Source organism: Lissotriton vulgaris, chromosome 6 (assembly GCF_964263255.1).
Source record: "Lissotriton vulgaris chromosome 6, aLisVul1.2, whole genome shotgun sequence".
NCBI classification, from domain to species: Eukaryota; Metazoa; Chordata; class Amphibia; order Caudata; family Salamandridae; genus Lissotriton; species Lissotriton vulgaris.
Window position 1 is genome coordinate 1,227,837,128 of NC_141694.1, and position 22,780 is coordinate 1,227,859,907.

Below are 22,780 nucleotides of genomic sequence, written 5' to 3' on the forward strand. Positions count from 1 at the left end.
TCGCGTCTCATTCGTCATCTATTTCTCCTGCCTGCCGAGTTGTCGACGTCAAGGTCCGAGGGTCTGGTTCCTCTCACCAGTCCCGACCCCTCCAACCAGTCCCATGCCTCCGCAGGAGAGTCAAAGAAGCGGGTTCCTCCTTTCGCAACGACCCTCAGCCTGGCAGGGAATAACAGTGCGTATGGTAGTTCTAGTTGTCTGAGTTGGCTCTTCACTGTTGCATAGTTGCTTCTGGGACGGTGCACGATGGCGGTGTAGTCTGGGAAGAGCATAACTTGACTGCCGCTCACTTTGAGGCTTTCCACGATCGCGTTTCGCGCAGCACCGCATCCCTGTCCCTCCAGTTGAGAAGTTTAAAAATGAACGGGCATGGTCCGGCTCCCGGTTTTGGCTTCTGTGCCGGCACACAATGGGCTCTTTCTACTGCAAACTGCAACAACATCGTTCCCTGGGGCAGTAGGTCGTGTAGCCTGTGATCCGTGTATTGCTCTGGGTTCCTTCCTTCCTCTCCCTCTGGCAGGCCCACCACGCAAATGTTGTTGCGGCGGGAGCGTCCCTCCGCATCTTCTACTTTATGTCCCAGGGTATATATACATTCCAATATGTCTTGCAAAGCAGCAGCATGGCTTTGAGTAACAGGTTGGAGCTCCCTGAACGTTTGACCCTGTGCAGTGGCTTTGTCTGCCAGTTTGCGGTGATCTGCATGTAGGAGCGTGAAGTCTGAGGTAACCTTGTCAATCCGGGTTTCCAGAGATGTTCTTGTATGTTCTAAGGCGGTGCCAATTTTCTCTACTGCTGCAAGCACTGAGTCAGTTTTGGCCGCCAGGGCCGTGGTCATTGGCTCCATCTCACCCTTAGTCTCTCATGCATGAGGAATCTAGGCCACCCGCGTGCAGTGGCCCCTGCTGTATCTAGGCCCGCATATGGCCCATCACAAGTTGTGGCGCTGTGGCCCTTCGCAGCAAGTGCCTGGTGAGTTTCTACGTTTGTGGTAGGGCTGCGACAGGAGCTCAGAATAGATGTCTGACTTCCTCTCAGGCGAGGGCCACTTAAGCTATGTGTCCAGGCTGGGGTACTACTGACGGTCGCACCATGTGTGGCGGTCTACTCACGAGGGCGAGCGTTGTGGCTTGTAGGCCCTACATATATTCTCTGCGTCAGCAGCTCTCCAGTATTGTGGAGTGCATGGTCCTTCAGTGGGTGACAGTCGGGAGTGACCCACGATGTCCAGACACCTGGCTGCATCGCTACCTCCATGGATTGTGGCAGTTTCGCCGGAGGGCAAGCCCAGCGCGGTCCGCTTTCTCCCGCTATCTCTGTCTTTCCCGCTGCATGCTGTATCTTCCGGTCAGTCCTCCGGCTTAATGAAGCAACCTGTGCCGATCTGAGGGACCACTTCTAGAAAGTCTATTGTGCCGGTTTCAGGGTGTTGTCTTCTTCGCCATTCTACTTTCCAGATGAGTCACGTCCAGTGTGTCCCCTGCACCTGGCATCCCCTATCGCTCAGGTTTGGCGGTTGCTGTGTAGTAGGAATCCGCTATCAGCTGATAGCGTTAATGGAGTTGCTGGGTATGTAGTCTCTGCGTATGGTTCAACGTCTGTCTGAGGTGAGCGCAGTTTGAGGGGTTTGAGTTTGTGCTGTGGGTCATGCTTCGGAGGTGGTGTTTCACATTATGCGGCGTCCCGTCTCCAGAAACAGGGTCTGTATCGCAGTTGCGCTTTATCCGTAGGTCGATTGTGGCGAGGACCACCTGGGTGTTCAGCGGGACGTTAATCTGTAACTCTTCTCAACAACAAGATGTCATGTCTATTATGAGTGTCCCATGGGCAGCAGGTTGTGAAGGCCCTATTTCTGCGGGCCGCGACTGTAGTAAGGTGGAATCTGGCTATATGGTTACCCCCACTTTTGCCTGGTGTTTTGCTGGTTTTTGAATTAGTTGGACTGGGACCCTGCTATTCAGGGCCCCAGTCTATCTGCTTTCTCTATCAAATGGATTCCATGTACTTAAGGTACATACCGGATTGGTTACTGAGGCACCCTTGTGACCCCCTGTATATGGTACCTTAGGTACCCAGGGCATAGGGACCCCAGAGGCCTACCAGGGGCTGCAGCATGTATTGTGCCCCCCTGGTTAGCCTTCCAAACTGACACCACAGGTCTGCACTTGCAGCCTGGGTAAAGTGGTGTAAGCACCCCTTACTTAGATATAGTATACCTATGTCTACCTTTATATATAGACACATAGTAACCTATAAGTCACTCCTATGGCAGGCCTTGACAATCATGAAGGCAGAGTGCTTGGTTTTGTGAGAGAGGGTGCCCTAGCATGAGCTGAGCCCCTCTGCAGCTTTCGGAACCATCTCCTTATAGCTGTTCTTTGACATAGCCATACCATATACTCTTAAGTGCATTATAATCCTCGCAGTTAATGCTAACTTTGGTTCGGCTTTATCAAAACATGTTGTGTAAGGTGTCAAACACTTTGGAATACTACCACGACATGTAGTTACTGGTAAACCTGGTTAAAGTTAAACAGAGCCCCAGCATCACGAGTGACCTGTGAGTCCCCTTTCTTCACCGCAGCTCGAGGCGCCTTCGCAGTTCCTAGTCTGTTGGCTAGTGAGCCCCCACGAAGGCCAATCCTTTGTTTCTTGAGCTTTCTTGGTTGCTCCAGACGTGCTCCCACTCCTCTCCATAGGAGGAGTCCCTCAGACCTTGATGGTCTGCACCGAAGCCAATCTTGTCATCTTGCGTGGGTTGCTGTTGCCAAGGCTTGTTGGGTCCAATCCGGATTCAGACCCTGCAGTCAGGTAGATCCTTCGTGGGACAGCTCGAATCCAGCTCCTGGTCATCATCGCCGATGCCTCCTGGTGGCTGAAGAGTCAAGCTTCACCACTTTCACCTGAAATCACCCGACATCGGTTGGCATCTTCTCCTCGCCATCCTGATCACTGGCTAGTGACCCAGACTCTGTCCCCTCTGCCTTCAGGTTCTTCACATCTCCGATCCACCCGGACACTTTTCCTCTGGTTGCCTGCAGCATTTCTTCGCAGCTCTCCATTGGAATCGATGACGAAACCCGACACCAAAAGACACCTATACACCCGGCCTCCGTGGGTGAGGTAACTCGAGTACTCTGGTGCTCCCATGGGTCTTGACTCTCAAAGTGTCTAAGTCTAAAAGGGTTCCATCGTAGTTTACCTTTAAGTGCCCCCTAATCTTTAAAATTGTAACTTGTTCGTTCTCCATAGAAAGTCAATAGTGATCCGCGACTGTGTTTAGACACTGCACGCATCCCCCGTGGGCCTCCTGCATCCTAACCTTTGGTGGTTCCAGGTAGCCCCAGCGGTTCTACAGGCCCTAGGCCTGCTTTTTAACTCTGACGTGGTTCTTATACCACTATTTTAGTATATGGTTTGTGAGGCCCCTAGGGCATAACGTATACTGTGCAACTTATCGTATGCTAATTAAGTTCCTTGTACTGTAACCTCTGACCTCATAAATAGACCAGAGGAGTTGTGTTTAGATTAAATACATATATATTTGATATATACCTTGAGTGGTGTGCTTTCATTTGATCATTCAAGAGAATATGATTGGTAAAACAACTTGCTTAACTCGCCTTGAAGTCTTAGCCTGAAGGCTGCTCTTCACAGCTACCACTAGGATAGCTTTCTATAAGGTTGACTTTACAACCTACCATCAATAAGGGTCGTTTGGACTGGTGCAAGGTGCTCACTAGAATAGTGCACATCATATACCAGGTCAACTTCTCACAGCGACCGCTGGGGGGGGGGGGGGGGGGGGGGGTGGTTAAGAAGGGAGGCCCCCGCAGTCTCCACCTGCTCCTAGCGCCCCTTCCGCTCTCCTCCACGGTGCCCAGCAGTGGTTGTGACAATGCCGCCGTTTGTGTAGGGGCGGCGCCGCCTAGGCCTCAATGCGCTCCTCCGTGCAGGTCGCAAATCGCGCCTCTTCCCTCTGCAGTTGTCAGGGCAGGTCAACCCCAGCACCGAGTCTCTAGTGCCCATTGCCTGAACTGTCAGTGCTATAACTGCAAGTTTCTCTGGCCCAGCTTCAGGGGTGTACATTCACTGGTTTGCCGCCGCCAGGCCTCGTACCCATCGATAGGCCTGTGCACCCTCAGTTCCCCACTGTGTGCAGACAGTGTTGCGGTTCCGCAGGAAGATACCTTGTGACGAGCGCTGTGCGACTGCCACCGCTCTTCGCCCAGTGGTCTCTCCAGCTCACGATTTTGCAGCCCCCACAGTGAACCACTACCCTTGCTTATGTCCGGTTGTGGCCTTCGCTATGTCGCGGCTCTCACCGGGAGTCCCAAGAGCAGAATGACACCAGAGCTGGCAGCGCGTCTGCCAGAGTTCCCAGCTTCCTCGCAGCGGCCCGGATCCACACCGCAGAGACCACAATTTACGTCACAACAGTTGCCTCAGATTCTCACCAGGAGGCCACGGTGGAAGCCCAACTCACCAGAGGTCCGACGATCCACAGGGACCGCACCGCTGTAGCCGGTTCCCGCAGGTAACTCTACATAGTGGTGCCATGTGTGTGCTGTTTCGCCGATTATGGCCTTGTTGCTCACGATCTCAGGAGTTTTATAGGAAGTCAGTTGTCTCTCCGCTCCGACAGTTCTCCGCCACAGCAGGGGCCGTTGTTCCAGTGCAGGCGGCCGCCTTCTGCCATCCATCGCCTCCGCAGGGCCCCACAGTGTGTAGGCCGAATCTCTCTTGATGGCAGCTGCAGTTACGAGGTGAAACTGCTTGATGGAGGGCTCCCTGGCCTCAGTGACTCCCTGGCGGTTTGGTCCCACTTGTTTCCAGCGCGAATGGCTCACTTTAAGGATGATTTTGCCGGATTAGAGGGGATTTCAGTTGGAGCATTAGGGACTCGCGTGCGCCATGATGGCTGGCTAGCCACGCCCCCCACCTCTTCACATATCCCATGATGGCGTCAGTGACCCTTCCTTTCTCAGTGCCTGAACCATTGATGATTCCTAGAGTCAGTACGCTATATTGATCCTCCTTTGGTGCTTGGATAATCTGATGTCACTTCCTGGGCCAAGGGGTCCTGCCTATATCATGATGTCTAGGGACCCTATTTCCTCTCATCTGCCTAGAAAAAATTGAGACATTTTTCAGTTATGTTTATTCATCCAATGCAACCACTGAGGCCAAGCTGGAATGTGCAGATTTGAGAGCCCCCATCATAGACACAATAGCACCAGGCACCCACACCTCTGTGGGAGAAAGGCTGCAGTTTCAGGTTCAATTGCATGCTGTGCTGCCTGCTGCACCATTTTTCTTTTGTCTTGAACTGCACTGTCCACATTTGAGGGTGAAAGGTTAATACACTTACCAGGTTTTTTGAAGAGTCAATCCCTGTAATGAACTTTTCTCCAGGGCGGGTTATGTATTGGGTGCCTTGAACTCTTTCTCAACCCCCCTCAGTGTGAAGGTTATTTGGATATTGGTTTCTCAGCACTATTTACCTGGATCACCCGATGCCATCTGCTGCTTCCAGGATATATGAACCAGCTAGTCATCATTTTGCCTGCTCTCCACTATATACTATTTGATCATGTTTGCATGTCCTTTCACTTGTTTCCTTCAAATCCAGTTATGTAGCCTACCCTCTCACAATTTGAAGGCCTCATTGCCCGTTATTTGATCTTGTTTTCTGGCAGTGGCTTTTATTGGATCGATTGTTTGATATGTAGACGCTATGTATAGCTCCTCATCTGTAGTCATTTTGAATCCAATAACTCGCAGTGGTCATGTACCCATGATAGACCTCTGCAGCAGAGTGAACAAAGGCTGTTGATGCTAATTTACTAGCCCTAGCCTCCGTTTAATTGTTTAATTTTTTTATTAATCATTGTGGTCCATGCTATAGCAAGATGAAGACGCAGACAAGGGGTTCCAGGCTATAGTGGTGCAAAGTATAGATTCAATAAGTTATTTTCCATTTTCCTGGAGGTTGGCAGGAAGTGCAGGTAAGAGAAATATTCCATATTGAGAGCCCTTTGTCATTTTACAGATCAAGGAGTTCTTCAATTTGTGTTAGGTCGCTAACTGGATTGAGAAGCGAGGGATGATGTCATAGTCTCCTCACTAAACGTATGCTTCAGTAAAACATAGTCCCGTCCCACCTCCCCACCAGTCTCTGTGCTATTCTTAACATGCTACCCATCCCCGCGCATCAAATACTGCAGCAGCGGCCTAGGAGCCACCTGTCTATTGCGCTTTTTACCAGGTTCAATCATTATTCAAATCAAATCAAATCACTTTATTCGGGTTCCATATGTGAAAACCATAAAAGTACATAAAAAACAGTATAAAATGTTAAAAAATCATTTTTCATTCAATATAAAAAGTTATTAAAAACTGTTACACATCATTACAGGTTCGTACGGTGCCTAATACAAAGTTTTAGATATTGTGCCACAGATTTTGTCATCATCGAATTTTCCAAAAGTTGCAGAGCTAAATAGGCAGGGCGACATCTACGGATGTTCATGACTTTTAGTAGTGGTAATATCCACCTCCTGCGTGATTGCGTATAAAATTTGCAAAAAAATATGACATGGATTGTGGACTGTGAGGACATAGAGTCACACGGACATACTGCAGTGTTGTGAGTCCATACATTCTGGATGGGAAATAAAACCAGAATATGGTATATGTTAAGCCTAAAACGAGTAAGGAGTAGCTTTTCATACTGCGATAAGTCGTATTGTAAATAAGGTTGCATAGTTGGAACCAGCTGTATCATTAAACATTGTTGCACTGAGGGTTTACCTATTTCACATAACATTCGGATTTCAGATAAATGTGTCAGGCACAGTGTTTTTAGGTCTTTTTTTGAAATGTTTATTTTTTTTATTAATTATTGTGGTCCATGCTATAGCAAGATGAAGACGCAGACAAGGGGTTCCAGGCTATAGTGGTGCAAAGTATAGATTCAATAAGTTATTTTCCATTTTCCTGGAGGTTGGCAGGAAGTGCAGGTAAGAGAAATATTCCATATTGAGAGCCCTTTGTCATTTTACAGATCAAGGAGTTCTTCAATTTGTGTTAGGTCGCTAACTGGATTGAGAAGCGAGGGATGATGTCATAGTCTCCTCACTAAACGTATGCTTCAGTAAAACATAGTCCCGTCCCACCTCCCCACCAGTCTCTGTGCTATTCTTAACATGCTACCCATCCCCGCGCATCAAATACTGCAGCAGCGGCCTAGGAGCCACCTGTCTATTGCGCTTTTTACCAGGTTCAATCATTATTCTTTCCTGAGGTTACACGAGGTTCATGCTTTAAGCCTGCTTTTCCTCTTTCATAAAAACATTTGCGTTTGCCTCTATGTGTAGAGGATTTTAGCTTGCTAGAGCTAAAATAAACTTCTCCAATGTCCAGAAACTCCAACACTCAGATAGGCCGGCACCAGAAAAGATATCACAACAGGCAATTGCTTCATTTCAGTGGATAGTTTATTGGTGTCCGGTTCTTACTGTCCGGTGTGTTTTTTTAGTGCACAAAGCAACATACCTAAATGTGCACAAAAATTACATTTGGTATATCATTTGTACTGTGAAATTGCTGCACATGCTTTGATTGTCAAAACCTGCCCAACCTGAAGCAGGGGTAGCGAAATTCAAAGTTGATAGGAGGAAGACGTATACAACATGCGTAAAGAAATGTGAACCAAAGATGGTTTCCATTTCATCTTTGTGACTCAACCTGAAACAGCAGTCTTTTGAATCTGATGAAGAAGGGCTACTGGAGAAACACAGATGTAATAAATCACTTCTTAGACGGAAGCCTTCTGCTGTGTGGCCTCAGGATTATCAAGATGTGGTTTCATCTTTTCTGGGAGGAGCTATGAAGCTAAGTGCTCTGTTCTCTTCTCTCCTCCCCTTTTCAGCAAAGTTGTTAAGTTACTTCTCACCCTCTCCTGGCACCTATAACCGTTGCCGTACTCTATGCAAGGCCCCTGTGGTTTGGTAGCCCCACTGGTTTACATGAATGGTCATAAACTGGGTGCTGTGTACTGTGACCCCACTCTTTCATTTGCTTTCTTTCGCTGACCAAAAGTGTCACTTCACATCCACACATGCCACTGGGGCAGTGCGAGCAATTCTGTATTTCCTTGTTTTGTCCCTGAAACCTTTACTCCTACCAGAATTATCTTTTAAACTCCCTTCGAAGACCTTGGCATCGCCCCACCTCTCATGCTCACTGGCATGTATGAAAAAATTGGAATTGTACAAAGGTCCAATATTCTCTGTTAAATTTTCCTTTGTTGATGGGAATCTTCAACCTAATTTTGTGTTGAGATCTTCTTGCATCGGCAGCCTATCAATACAAATGTCTGCCCTTGTCCGACTAAAGTTGCAACAGCAGAATATCCACCAGCCGCCCTTGGTTTTCTGCTGTTCTAAGAGTTGCGTAAGGTGAATTCAGAGTGTGCCTAGCAGAGTATCGGGGGAGGGCCTACTTCAGATGTTATTAACACTAACCAATAAATAAGTACCCACCAAGATTTACAGTGTATTACGCAACTTACTGCACCCGTAAATGTACAACACAGAAAGGTAAGTAGTTCACTTTGGATGGTAAGAGACAGAAAACAACCTCATTATGAGTGAGTGGCTGCAAAGGATTGCTACACATGGCAACATGTTTTTCTTGTGAAGAAAAAAAAAAGGAACAAAATGTGTATTTGCTAATTTCCTGAACTCTTCGGCTGTGTGAACCAGTCACAGCTAAAGATTATGGTGTGGACACAATACACAGTTGTGGTTGTCCCAGACATTGGTTAAATCAGCCACAAAAAGAAGTATAACAGAGCAGATCGTAGGCCTGAGTTTAACGTTTTATGACATACCTCGTTTTATGTGACTCAACCACAGAATTACTATGGAGTGCCCAGCTGGCTGGCTTGCTGTACTACACAGAAGAAATAATGTTCATCTACAGGCAGAGATGTTATACTGATGTAAGAGGAAATCAAAATTTAACAAAGAATATGTGTGTGTAACGTTTTGAACTTCAGTGAAAAGGTTTTGTGGTTTCTAGATTGTGTCTATGATATACCATCAAATTGTGGGAGAGGCTATTAAGACTACACAGTGCCAACAAAATGACTTTGCATACTTCCTGCATCTAAGAAACCAGACTTTCTAAGGATACCCCATGCGATCTAAGATTGGAATGTGAAGCATGATGCTGACGGATATAGAATTTAGATCATAGAATAAATTGAACAACGTTTTTGGCAAACTCAAGACCAATATGATGACGGCTAAATCAAAAGTAAAATATGCAGAAATTCTATATGACTTGGTAACCATAGCCATTTTAAAGTTAAAATCTGTTTTGGGGAGACCAAGTGTTTGCGGTGAGGTAAGGATTGATGAACATACAAATAATGTCTTATCCTCAAGGAGAATGTGCTTCTCATTCGAAGGTGAATAGGTTGCCTAGAGAATTTCTTAATCTTTTTTTAGCAGCAAAGTTACTACATTTTTAAAGGGGAACTAAGCTGTTTATTTGGCAAATGCCAGCCCGTCAGTACCGATAGCAACAGGCTTGAGGGAGACAAAAGAACCAACGCAGATATTTATGGTTACTGGCTCCCAGCAGGATGGAATCTTGGTCATGGACTCTAGTAAATGATACAGGGCTTTTAAGATGTACTTGAACGCTTTCCCTTACAGACCACTCCACACAAGAGAAAGCTGAGCGCCTTTATTCCAAACAGATGGTTCAAATTCTTGTCTGCTTAGCTCCCAGCTACGAATTACTTGTCAGACGTTGTCATCACAGTGTAGCGTTCCCTCAGAGGGTGATTCTGCTAACAGTCTTAACCCTTAGGACTTCTGAGGACTCCCACTGATTCACTGTGGAAGCCAAAAACCGTGACCTGAGCATATTCTATGATTCAAACCTCAAAACAAAATACGAAAACAAAGGAACAAGTATGCATCAACACACACACACACACACACAAATGATAAAGTATTTAATTTAATTCACAAACCCAAAAAATATAAAAGTTTAAATTTTAATTTGAAGTTTGGAGCTTTTCAAAATGTGGTTGTATTTCTAAAAGGCAAAGCCATATTTTCATTGTATCCCCATGATGTGTTTGTTGTTTTTATCACTTTTTTGTCCTAATTTTATTTTTTGTTGTTTACCACTATGTACTTGTTAAGCGCTGTGATGCCCATGGGTCATGTTCGCGCTATATAAAACTTTGAATAAATAAATAAATATGCTGGATTCTAGTATTTGACATAATCTTTTTTTGTGCTCCTAATGCATGCTCTCTTTTTGTCTGCGTGTATCAGTGCTTCATTCGATACCACCAGTCATCTATGCTGGATTCTATTTGCTGTCCTTGTGCTTGGTCCCATGAATCAAGCTAAGAATACACACTTAATTATTAGCTTCCAGTTTCAAATTCCATCCCATTTACAGAACATATAGAATTTTTTTTTAATTTAAATGTTGCTTTTTTGTGTATATATACTCTGTTAATCTGCTAATATGTTTTTATTGTCTAAACAGTCTCAGACCCACTCAATAGATGTGTCCGATCCCCAATGGTCTGCAAATGCCATTTTAAAAACAGCTGGGCTGCAGAAGAGAAGGTTTTTCCTTCTGAGATAGTTGAATTGAGTTAGTATGCAGTATTTCGCATTTATTGTGTGGGTGTTTCTTGAAATTACGCCTAATGCTGGTTTTACAAAGTATCTGATGTTCTTTCTAAATTGCATTTGCCCTGCTCCTGCACTTTAGTCTTGCGGCAAGTAACTTGCAGATTTGGATGAATTGGTTTGATACCTACTGGCCAGACCTGATGCGGTTGCAGCTCGGTTTCCATACAAGTATCATGTTATCATGTCCCTTTCTGAAAGCACCATTGTGAATATTTTTTGCCAGGATAGCCTGGAATAGAAAAATGCCTTTTCATTCCAGTTGTTTACATGGGTGAGTGCTGCATCGCGTTAGGCACCATTTAGAACTCCAGTTGTACCCGCCACCTTTTCTTTTTGACACATATATTAACTCCTTAAATGCAAAGTTAGGACATGTGTATATAGTTGCATCAAGGAGAGTGAGATTAACATTAGTCATTGCACTTACTTTATAACCGCTTTTAAGGACTTTTGGTATGTGTCAGGCAGGGTCTACTGGTATTTTTAGGTCTTGTCTACCCAACAGTGCAAGCTGCCTGGTTGTGAAATACCTGTGGTAAATTTACAGTGGACTTAGTCTAGCCATTGTTTACCATTTACTGGCTTTATTGTCACTCTCAGTTGCTTGATTCTTATTTGATGGCTTGACTTCCTTGTCTGGTGTTTGTTCCTCCCCTGAAGCATAACTTGTATCCTTTTATTGCTCCATTTATGGAACTGCTTTTTTCTTTCCTTTTAGCACTCTGAGAGCTCATGTCCTCTCTAGCTCGCTCCCTTATTTGCTGTGTTCCCCCATCAAATAACCTCCAGCCGCCTCCCCCCCTTCGTACTGTGCTGGTCCCCAAACCTTCCAGATTGTCTAGAAATGCACAGCATAAGGGATATTCTTGGTGATATCAAATCATGGAGTACGCCATCACTTCAAATACAATTAAATCCGTAAGATTTAAAAGATTACATCCAATATTAGAAATATTCTACAAAAGACATACTCATTTCTTTAAAAGTTACTGCACAATTACACTGAGACGTGAGACTATTCTAGGATTTACAGTTACAATATATGTACTTAAATAAAGTGTGTTTATCTCCTTAAAGTTCCAGATATACTAAGTGCAATCAGCATATTCCTACACCCATCCTCAGCCTGCAGGGGTGGAGATGAAGCAGTGAGCAGGGAATTCTAGGTAATGGAGTGTCAAACATGAGCAGGCTGGCTCCAAGCATGAGTAGATTGGCTTTCACAAAAACCGGCATGGATTGGGAATGGATGACAATTTGCAAGTAGAGTCTAAATGACTGGAAGTCAGTATGTACTGTACCTTTCTAGGCTCTTGTATCTGATGTATCTTGTAAAGCAATGATCCTAAATGTAAAGTGCTCTGATACCCTCTTGGGTCAAGTTTGTGCTATATAAAACTTTATAAATAAATATATGCATGAAGAGGAGGGTCTGGAAGCTTATTAGAATACTGAAGAGCCCCACAATTCTGCCACCTGGTGGTGGGCATGAGACTGCAGGGAGCGAGTTGTGACAGCTACAGGTTTAAAAAAAAAAATCTGATTTCCATTAAACTGATTTAATGTTTTCAACAAATCACTATTTGCATACATTTGTATTACAGATTCAGCTTTTATTCTTCACGTCTGCATCCATACTATCTATTTCTTATGAAAGAGAAAGGCACCAAGGATTTAAGGGGTTTACAGGAAGAGTGATGGCATGGCCATGTACTATAAAGTATGAAATTCCCTCTGATGTATTGCAAAGGCACATTGAAAGCCATCTCGTAGTTTTATGATGTTATAAGAGAACTCAGCCTTTGTCCTTTTTCCTCTATATGGTCAACAAGCTCCTCTGTAACTTGCAATATCCTTATAATGTACAGCAGGGGATACGTTATCCCACATATTCTGTCACAATCACAATTCTATACTAGAACGTTTTATTTCTTTGGCAACTCATTTGATCTCTTTATTATGTGCATTTTGGCATTTGAAAAACCTTTTTATTTTTGTATGCCAATAGGCCTGCTCCTGGGCTCTTGCGTCTCTTTCACAATTACGGTTTGTCAGTCTTCCCTTTAAGGACCATGTCTTGGTGTAGGTAATGTTTTCGCTGGGTGCCTAATTTGGCCTTTGAATAATTATCCAGTGTTTGAACTAACAACATAGCATTTTATTGCTTGATTATAAGAAGTCCTTATGAATCTTCTGTTTCCTGATGTGTTAACTTGACAATATTCAGACCCATGAATTTCCCCAATTTTTCAATTTACAAGTTTATTTTGGTCTCTTGTTTATTAATTGCAGTCTCATTATTTTTCCACTCTTGTCGAGGCTTCCTATCTGATTTAATTTTTTTCGTCACCCCTCCCGACCGCCCTTATCTACACAGGCCACTGCTGCTAAATGAAGACGTCAATTGCTGACAGATGTAGGAACGATTTTTGGGTAAATAAAAATCTCCAAACTATTCCACAGATTTTAGATTCTAAACTATACTAGCTGGTTGTTTCCCTGTGCTAAGTAGTTTGAAAGGCATTGCTGGAAATCCTTGGTCACCACCTACCTGTGAGCCAAAGGTTCAGTCATTGCCGAAACCTGGACTCAAAACGTGAGCTCAAAAGTAGTCGGAGACCAAGCAAATTGCAAATCATGCTCCATAATAATGGTTTTATGTTCCATGAAACCCAACACATCAGAACAGACAGAATAATGTGATTCTCTTATTTGCAGGAGAGTCCCCATTATGGCTCCTTGCTTGAACGTATTGTGCCCTGGACTAGCCAAAGTTACTGAAAATAACAAGGGATCCCGGTCAGTGTCTCTGGTTCAGCCTCGTAAACATTAAATTGTGGGATGCGAGATGCAGAGTAGATTTGTCCCAGAGGACATTATGGTTTGATCTTTCCTATCTAGTAGGTGGTGTTCGCGTCAGCAATATGGCTGGTAATTTGTTGCTGTTTGTTCCACCCCGGGCTCATTATTCAAAGGCATCTTATTGTAGCCTTCTTGAACACACTACTATACTCTATCAGTCACACAGTATTGCATGTTATTCTAAAGTTATTGCACTAAACATATTGTGATGTTATAAATATCAATACTTCATTTTCTTTTTTATCATTAAGCTAGAAATAAGCTACAAAAGCACTGTTTTTGCCAGTAGGTAACACAAGGAAGGCTTTGCATTGATTAATGCTGATTAATATGTGCTACACAAGCAATAGATTAATCAATGCCTGAGTGTTTAAGTATAGAGGGGCTGATTCACAGAGGGCTTCTACAACCGTGGTAAAGACCTGGAATCTCTGGGGAGTCTCCGCACTCGCAGCGGAGTGATTGAAAGGCAAATTCTTATTGCGGAGATTACACCCTGAGTTGGTAGAATCCCCCACGAGTGTGGAGGCCCTTTGTGAATCAGGCCCAGAGTGTTTAAGTTAGTGCAAAATTTAAAATAGTATTTGTAATGTGGGAGCCACCCGGCTCACACTATGCAAAGTTGCACCTTGTATCACCCCGGAGGGCGGGCTGGCCCAAAGGGGATAAATAAACCGGCGCATGACCGCTCGTGTTCTTCGCCCTTTACTGATAAATTGGTGTGCATGTGTTTTGTGCAGAAGGGCTCTGTTTGCAGGCCTCACCTCGTGGCACCGAGGTACCCACCTCCCGGCCCGTCCCACTACAGTATTCTGTTAGCTGCAGTTGGTTTGTACTGCCGGAAGGGCTTGATCAAGTAGTTTCAAGTTTTTATTTATTATGATAACGGAACTCTTTACGAGGTCCACATAAAAGACAAAAATATACATACAAAAAGCATTAAACCTAAAATGTCGATTATGCGATAGTATCAGATAGACAACAATATAAAAATTACCATCTTAATACAGATCCAAAAAACATTTGAAGAAATTGTACAGTTTAAAACAAAACATTTCATTTGGTGGATTAATCATGGCCGCCTGAAAAGCAGAGGCTGATAAAATGTTGAGTTGTAGGCAAATTGGTCTTAACCATCTTCGCCTAAAAGACATCAGGGCTGGACAAACAAAAATGACATGAACCAAATCCTGGTCATACATCTGACAAAAATCACAGACCGCTGAGTGGCCATACCATCTGGCATAAAGAGATTTCAACGGAAGCTTGATCAAGTAAGAACACGCCAGCCCAATGCATACAATCTGGTATTATAGTCAGTTATAGCAATGGATTTGTTAATGCTTCTCTGTAAAAATCCTCTCAGAAGACACCAAAGGGAGCGTTCTTGGAATTCTAAAAAAAATCAATGCAGATGTGACACAGTTATAATAAAACAAATTGCGACAGCCCACGCGCCATCCACTCTTACCTCAAACATTAGAGAACAATTTACTGATAAGTGCTTTGTAGCAATTCTGTGTTCTCTTGAGAATGACACTAATAATAACTGCAGGTTTGAGCTTTGTCGTAACAGGTGTTATGAAATGCGAAGTATTATGATGCAGGTAGTACTTCCAAAGAGCCGTGGCGGCCAGCCCTGGTTCACAAGCGCCTAGTACATGCCCATGCTCAGGGTAGCCTCGAGTGGATGTTCTGTGTCTCTTACACACGGCTCGCTCTCGCTGACCAGCATTGATTGCTCCTGCATTGGAAACAAAGTTCAATTAAAGAAAAGAATCCACACTCTTTTTGCATTTGTTTGCATTTTGAGTCAACTGTCAATGGAACTTGGCGTGCTTGAAAATTATGCTTATTTCCGCCATTTAATTAGAGAGACGTGGCCCATTGGGATCTGTGGGCACCATTCTCTTCACCTTCTGGAATGGCGTGACCCGTTCTGGTTCTAAGGTTGCCCTGGTAACAGTTTGATGGATAGAAATATTTGAATTGGTCTGAACCATTGGCAAATACTTCGAGCAAAAAAGACTGTTCTACCTCTGGATTGGTTATAGCGCTTGTGTGGCACTCAGAAGTAGACCAACCATGCATTTCGTCTAGAACCCACTCCATCTGGAACAATTCATCCTCAAGCCCTAGGTCACGTCCCTTCCAAATGGAAAACTCCAGACTGGGGGGAGAGCGGTTTGGAGTGTGGGACATGCACCTGAAAGCACCTTGTTCGGGTGCACCAGGTGTGATCTAGGACCCTGCCGCCAACAGTGGGCCTCCAGTGAGTGTGTGAGCTCCATAATCATATGCCTTCACGATGGTTAGTTGGTGTAGCTTGCTCCTACACAGATGATGACATCATCTGGAGACATAGGAGAAGTGTGGCTCACTGGTTAGAGGCGGTAGACCCTGAAGCAGAGATCATGCCAGGGACCAGGGTTCAATTCCCGACGCGGCAGGGTCTAGGATCAATGTCCGTGGGCTTGATATTTCTCGCTTCGGCGCCTTCTCTAATCATGGGCACCACGCTGCAACTCTGGGCAATAGCTTGCTTAATCTCCACAACTGCCCCACCAGCGCTGGGATGCCTGGCTCCGCCCCTCACAGATAGAGCCAGGAAGGGTTCCACAGCCTAAGCGCCGAGATACCCTCATGGGTGATTCAGCGCTATATAAATCAATAACTAACTATAACTATACCTATGGCCACACTTGTGTCTGTGCAAGGGCATCCCCAGCCGGCTTATGGAAGGTGGCCAAGGCTCCACTACACAGAAGTGCTCCATATGTGCCACTTGTGGGGAACCCTTGAGCCTTTTTTGTACCACGCCTAAGGGAAATCACCGGAGTGCTCTAAAATGTGTGCTGCCTTCTAGGTTGTACCACTCCTTGCCCTTGCAGATCCAGGGTCGGGTTTAGCACTGGTCTCACCCAGTGCGACAATCACAAGATTTATCTTAACATTTTTATTGCTGCCTGAAAGCTTGACGCATAATGAATTCTGCAGCAGGTGCTTTTAAAGCGGATGCTTTTGCTAAACACCCCCCCCCCCCCCCCCAGGTCAGTGCCCCCTCCTGGTCAACGCCCAGTGCACCGCACCAGTCGCACCACCCTAAAGCCGGCTTCTCCCACTGGCTGTGCTGACGAGGCAAGGTCACAGAATAAAAACTGCAGAAGGTAAATGAGACACCTTCAAAAGTATTTAGGTTCTCTTGCTGGTGCAGCCATAATGAGACCAGGGGTAGCAAGGAGTGGTGCCACGGGCACCAAAGGGCAGTACCAGGGGGAGCAGTTGCATCTACTGGCAGTTTCTGATTTATTTTATTTTTTTAATTCTTTTTATTGACGACCACTTTACACATACAGTTATTGCACAATCATAATCAATAAGGAGAATTTCTGCACCGTTACATTTGACCACTACCCATTGCTTCTACATATTTGTATGGAGACCCATTGAACCATATTATTATTATTATTATTGGAGCTTGGAGCACCCCGCTACCTCCAACGGGAGTGTCCCGGCGCTAGCAGCGCGCCCAACCTGTAAAGAGTGAACCGGACTAGACAGTGAGCATTAGGCCAGACCGAAAAGCCAAGTTTATAAAGCTTTCCTAAATATGGTTTCTGAATTAGTCTTCCTCAGATGCTCAGGCATAGCATTCCATAATGTAGTGGTATTCACTGTGAAAGCACGGCCGCCGATCCTGGCATTTAAAAAAATTAGAAATCACCAGAAGATTCTGGTCGTTTGATCTGAGTACTCTGGCCTGGACGTATTTCTGAAATCTCCGCTGTGAGAAGTTGGCCTGGCATATGCAGTCCACTATGCTAGTGGGCACCTTGCACCAATCCAAACAACCCTTACTGACGATTGGTTTAAGACAACCTTCATTGAAAGCTATCCTAGTGGTAGCTATGGAGAGCAGCCTTCAGGCTAAGTCTTGATGGAGTGTAAAGAAGCTTGGTTTACCAGATTATAACCTCTTGAATGTCTAAATGAAAGGAGGACCACACAAGGTATATATATATATATATATATAAATATATGTATTTATTACTAAACACTCTGCAGTAATCTCTTTATGAGATCACAGAGAAAAGTATACAATTTAAATGCAATAGAACTTTAGTAACTAGCACAATATACACTGGGCCCCAGGGGGGACCAAACTTTATATTAAGAAAGTGGTATAAGAATCACGACTTGACTAGACACAAGGCCTAGAAGCTGTAGAATTGCTGGGACTACAAAGAACCAGCCAAGGTAGTGACACAGGTGACCTACGGGGGACGCATGCAGTGTGAGAACACAGCTGCGAGACGTCGTTAGCTTCTATGGGGAAAGTCGCAGTTGGAATTTTAAAGATTAAAGACACTTAGGAGAGGACTTTGAGCAAACTCCTGTAGTCTTAAGGGGTTCTAGGGCCAACAGCGACGGGAGCACCGGAGTATTCGAGTTACCTCACCCAGGAAAGTCTGGTGCATAGTTGTCTTTTGGTGTTGGGATTTGTCATTGATTTCAATGGAGATCTGCTGCAAAGTGCTGCTACTGTTGAGGAGAAAAGTGTCCAGTGTGATCAAAGCCTGGATCAAAGATGTGAGGAACCTGAAAGCAGAGGGGACAGAGTCTGGATCACTTGCCAGTGACCATGGGCACAATAGACATATCCCCACTGATGTCGGTTGATTCAGGTGCGAAGAGGTGAAGCTTGACTCTGTAGCCACGAGGACCAGGAGGCGTCGATGATGACCAGGAGCTGGATTCGAGCTGCCCCATGAGGGATGACGAGTGCTGCGGTGTCGGTGCCTGGATTGGACCCAACAAGCCTTGGCAACAGCAACCCATGCAGGAAGAGAAAAGATGCTTCGGTGTGGACCAACAAGGTCCAGGGGACGCTCCAAGTGGTGGAAAGTCAGGGCACGTCTGGTACAACCATGGAAGCCCAAGGAAAGTCAAAGTTGCCTTCTCAGGGACCGACCAGTCGACGGACCAGGGATCGCAAAGGTACCTAGAGCGAAAACACAAAGGGCCGGCTCACGGAACACTTGTGGAGTGTAGGCCAGCAACCTTCGGTGGAAAAGGTGCCCGGGTCTGGGCTACAAGTAACCCAATGCACAGCCTCAAGGAACGTCGAGAAGCTGATGCACTTTCAAATGTGCTCGGTGTCCAGGGGTTTCGGTTCCACAGTGCCCACGAGGGCTACGGGTCTCAGCTTTGCTGGGACTCAGGTCGGCCTTGGGGAAGTCAGGACATCCACCTCCTGTATTGCAATTACTTCGGAGTCTGGCGAGAGCTTCGGAGATGCAAACCGGTCAGATGCGTCTTTGGTGCCTGCCAAGCAGGGGAGTAACTCCTTTACTCCAAGAGAGATTCTTAAGTCATCCAGCGTCGAAGTTCCAGGATTCAGTATCAAAGTTTCGTACAAGTGTATTCTAAAGTCCTGTAGTCAGGGGTTCCTATCTTATACCCAAGGAAGGGGTTGGACCAACTCAGGGGACCCACCTATGGGAGGTTTTGGAAAGAGGGGTGGCTACACCCATTTCCTCTGTCCAGTTTCACGCCAGAGCAGGGGCTGGTAGCCCCTGCAACCAGTTTGAGCTGGGCTATGCACAGGGACACCAAATGTGCCCCCAGTGCAGACTTCAAAGCACTTTTGGAGTGCACCCACCCAGCCCCAATACACTAAAGCCTGTCTGGGAGGTGGAGACACCTCCCTGTGACAGGAAACCTATTGTCCAGGCCTCCCCTGTCGGAGTTTCGTCCAGCAGCAGGAGGTCAGACTCGTGTCTGTTGAATCCATTTTGTGATGCCAGGGTTCTTTTAAACTGGTACCGTGTGTAATGGTGTGTACATGTCTTTCCCTCTAGAAGGGTGGAATCATACCCCCGCCACCAGAACTGGCTTGGGTATGATTTCAAAGTGTTTGACACCAAACACGACCTGTTTCCTTGCAGCCATTCCAAAGTTAGCATTTACCGCAAGGTTATAATGCACTTAGGAGTATATGGTCTGGCTGCATCACAGAACAAACCCGGAGAATAGATTCCGAAGGCTGCAGAGGGGCCCTGCTCCTCCCTGCTCATGCATGGGCCCCCTCTCACACAAAACCCAGCACCCTGCCTTCAGGATGGATAAGGCCTGCCATAGGGTTGACTGATAGGTTTATATGTGTAGTGATATAAAGGTAGATCTAGGGAACCTATATCTAAGTAAGGGGTGCATACATCACCTTACACAGGCTGCTGTAGCAGACCGGTGGTGTCATTTTGGAATGCTGCCCAGGGGTGGCACAATACATGTTGCAGACCCTGGTAGGGGTCTGGGGTACCTATGCCCTTGGAACCCAGGTTACCATATACTAGGTACTCACAAGGGTACCCCAGTAACCAAACTGGAGTGTACCTAAAGTACATGGAATCAATTTAAAGAGGATAGCAGGGCCCCAGCCAGACTAAAGTCGAAAAACAGTGAAACATCAGCAAAAAGTGGTGGTAACTATAAGATGCAGATCCTACTCTCCTACATCTGCTTCAGGTAATGGGGACCAATACCTCTGACTGCTCTGTACGCCAAGGTCAGTGCCTTATATTCTATGTTTCTATTTACTGGAAGCCAGTGTAAACTGTGCAAGTGGGGGGTAATATAGTGTCTCAGGCCACATTCCTAATTAGCCTGGGTGCCACGTTTTGAATGATCTGTAACCGCCTGAGCAAATACTCAGGGAGACTAAGGTAGAGGCTATTAGCATAGTCGAGTTGAGAAGTGACTAATGCATGCACCAATGCCTTTCTACAATCCATAGGCAGGAAGTGAAAGAACCTCAGCAAAGCCTTCAATTTCCCAAAACACAGTGAGGAAACATGAGCAATTTGTGCCTTGCCAGTAAGTTGAGTATCAAACTTAAACCCTAGGTTCCTGGCCCAGGCAAATGGCAGCGGAGGTGGGTTTAGCTCAGTCGGCCACCAGAGTCCCAACAGAGGGAGCATGGGTTGATTGAAAAACAGGACCTCCGTTTTGTCACTCACACTGCATGAGGCCCTGGTCATGCTCCATCCTTGGTGGTTCGCAGTCGGCCCCTGAAAGTGTTCCATCTACCCCATATCTGCAACCACTTTTTGGGACATCCTCTAGATTCGTAAATTGTTCGTTCCATCAACATTCACCAGTCCATGACCCGCTGCCACTCTACAATTGTTGGTGCCTTCTTACCTCCCCACCTTTTGGCAATGTTATGTGTTGCAATCATAGTTCCCAATGTCACCCAAACTTTCCATTTCCTATTGAGATCTGTGGGTCCCCATATATCCAACATGCACAACTTTATATTAGGCTAAATTTTAACTACCATCACTTCTTCCATGCACTTTATCAACTCCGACCAGTAGTTCTGGATATGTACACATTCCCAGATGACATGTGCAACGGTACCCTCCTGCCCCCACCGCCTCACACACCCAGAGTCCGTCTTGTAGCTCATCCTCACTAGTGCAGGGCCAGTGAGGTAAGTTCTGTGAAGTATTTTGAATTGTACCAGTCGGAGTCTGGTGGAGATGGCTATCTCCCTTGGGGAGGCCAGGCCTCCTGCCATTCCTTGTCCTCCAATCCCGCTACATCGTGTTCCCACCGAGTCTGGAGGCGTACAAGGGGCACAGTTCGTGATTGTCGTCCAACTTTTTTAAACGTTTTCAGTCCAGCATGCCAACAAATCGAACTTATGGTCTGAAAAGACTCTTGATGTCTGTGTTTCAATAGAAGTCAGGAAAGGCTATGGACCCGATTAAGGTGTTTGAGGGGCTAATGGCATCCGGGGTGGCATCAGTGTCGGAATATAAAAGCAGTGTTTAATTTGAGCTGGTGGTTTCCGGTGCTCGGCACCGGCACTTAATTGTCAACTCCGTACTTGTCTGCCACAAAGTGGTGCTGTCTATCTAATTTATAGATAAATACAACAGGAGGTAATTATTAACCCCTTAACTGCGCAGCGAATTCTCCTGCAGTGCGTGAGAATTAAAGAATGGGCGTGGTGCGTCGGCCAACGGACTTGTGCAGCGCCAGCGAGGTAGTTCTTACGTCGGCCGTTGGCCATCGCAAGTACAAAACAGATTAATTCAATATACACTATAAATGACTATTATTTGCTGGCAAAGCCATTCTTATAGATTTGGGGTCTGGAATAGTCTGAACTGTCATACTTGTAGGGGCAAAGTGTGGTGCAAGCTGCAGTAGCCTCCTGACGAGAGCACTGGCACTAATGTTTTTTTTTTTACAAATTAAGCACTGTATGAAAGCACAGTAGAAGCAGTGTATGAAAGCACCGTAGAAGCACTGTATGAAAGAACGGTTGGTCGTTGGAGAATGGGTGTATTCTAGTCAAAGTGGCGTGTTGAAAATGTGCTCAAAGTCCCTCATAAAGTGTCTCATACAAGTAACGCACTTAAGGACAAAATGTCAATGTCCTCCTAGGCCTAGCTCTGGCTCAGACCCTGCCTGAAAGCTATAGCAATAGGAGCAATAGGACCAGGGGAAAAGCCGGAGGCCAATGTAGTATTTATAAGCGGGTGGAATGCATGCTTATGGGCTAATACTGCTTTATTTTTGATATGGTAAAATAATGTTCGTACTATCTGCCTATCGACTACGATTACCGATACATAAAAATTGTGCAATACAATGAATTAACTAGTAACCAACCACGTTTTACAATATAATCGCCTATATTACGTATTTTGTTGATTTTATTACCTTGTTTGTAATGTACATTTAACATTTTAGAGTTCAGTTTTGCAAAGTCAGGAACAGCCTCCCAGCCACGATGTTCCTCCAGTCGGCCTCTCCAAAAGGGTATTATTTTGCATTCGTCCCGAATGCACGGTATGAGGACAGGTATGGTGACGGATCAGAAGACTGAGGCAGATCAGATTGTTGTTTGCTTCCGGGTCATGTCACACTAGCTGCACTAACCACCACAAATGAGACTGAATTACATTGAACGGATTTCTCTCTTCTCCGCAGACCATTTACCTCGATGAGGATGTCTCGTCCTTTGTACAGATACGCGGCTCGGTTCCACTATTCTGGGAACAGCCAGGGATTCAGGTAAGCCACGTGAACCCTTAGTCATATACATTTCGCATTGAATGATGTAATATTTCCCTGTTTCCTTTCCATTTCATTTATTCATTCGTTTCATA

General features: G+C 45.5%; 1 protein-coding gene across 1 annotated transcript in view; it reads left to right on the top strand.

The window, feature by feature from the left end:
• Nucleotides 1–22,780, top strand: part of SYNJ2 (synaptojanin 2) — a 745,535-nt gene that overhangs the window by 326,918 nt on the left and 395,837 nt on the right. Inside the window, exon 5 of the mRNA XM_086927319.1 lies at nt 22,602–22,685. Coding sequence (XP_086783445.1) covers nt 22,602–22,685 — 84 coding nt within the window. The remainder of the gene's footprint in view (nt 1–22,601; nt 22,686–22,780) is intronic.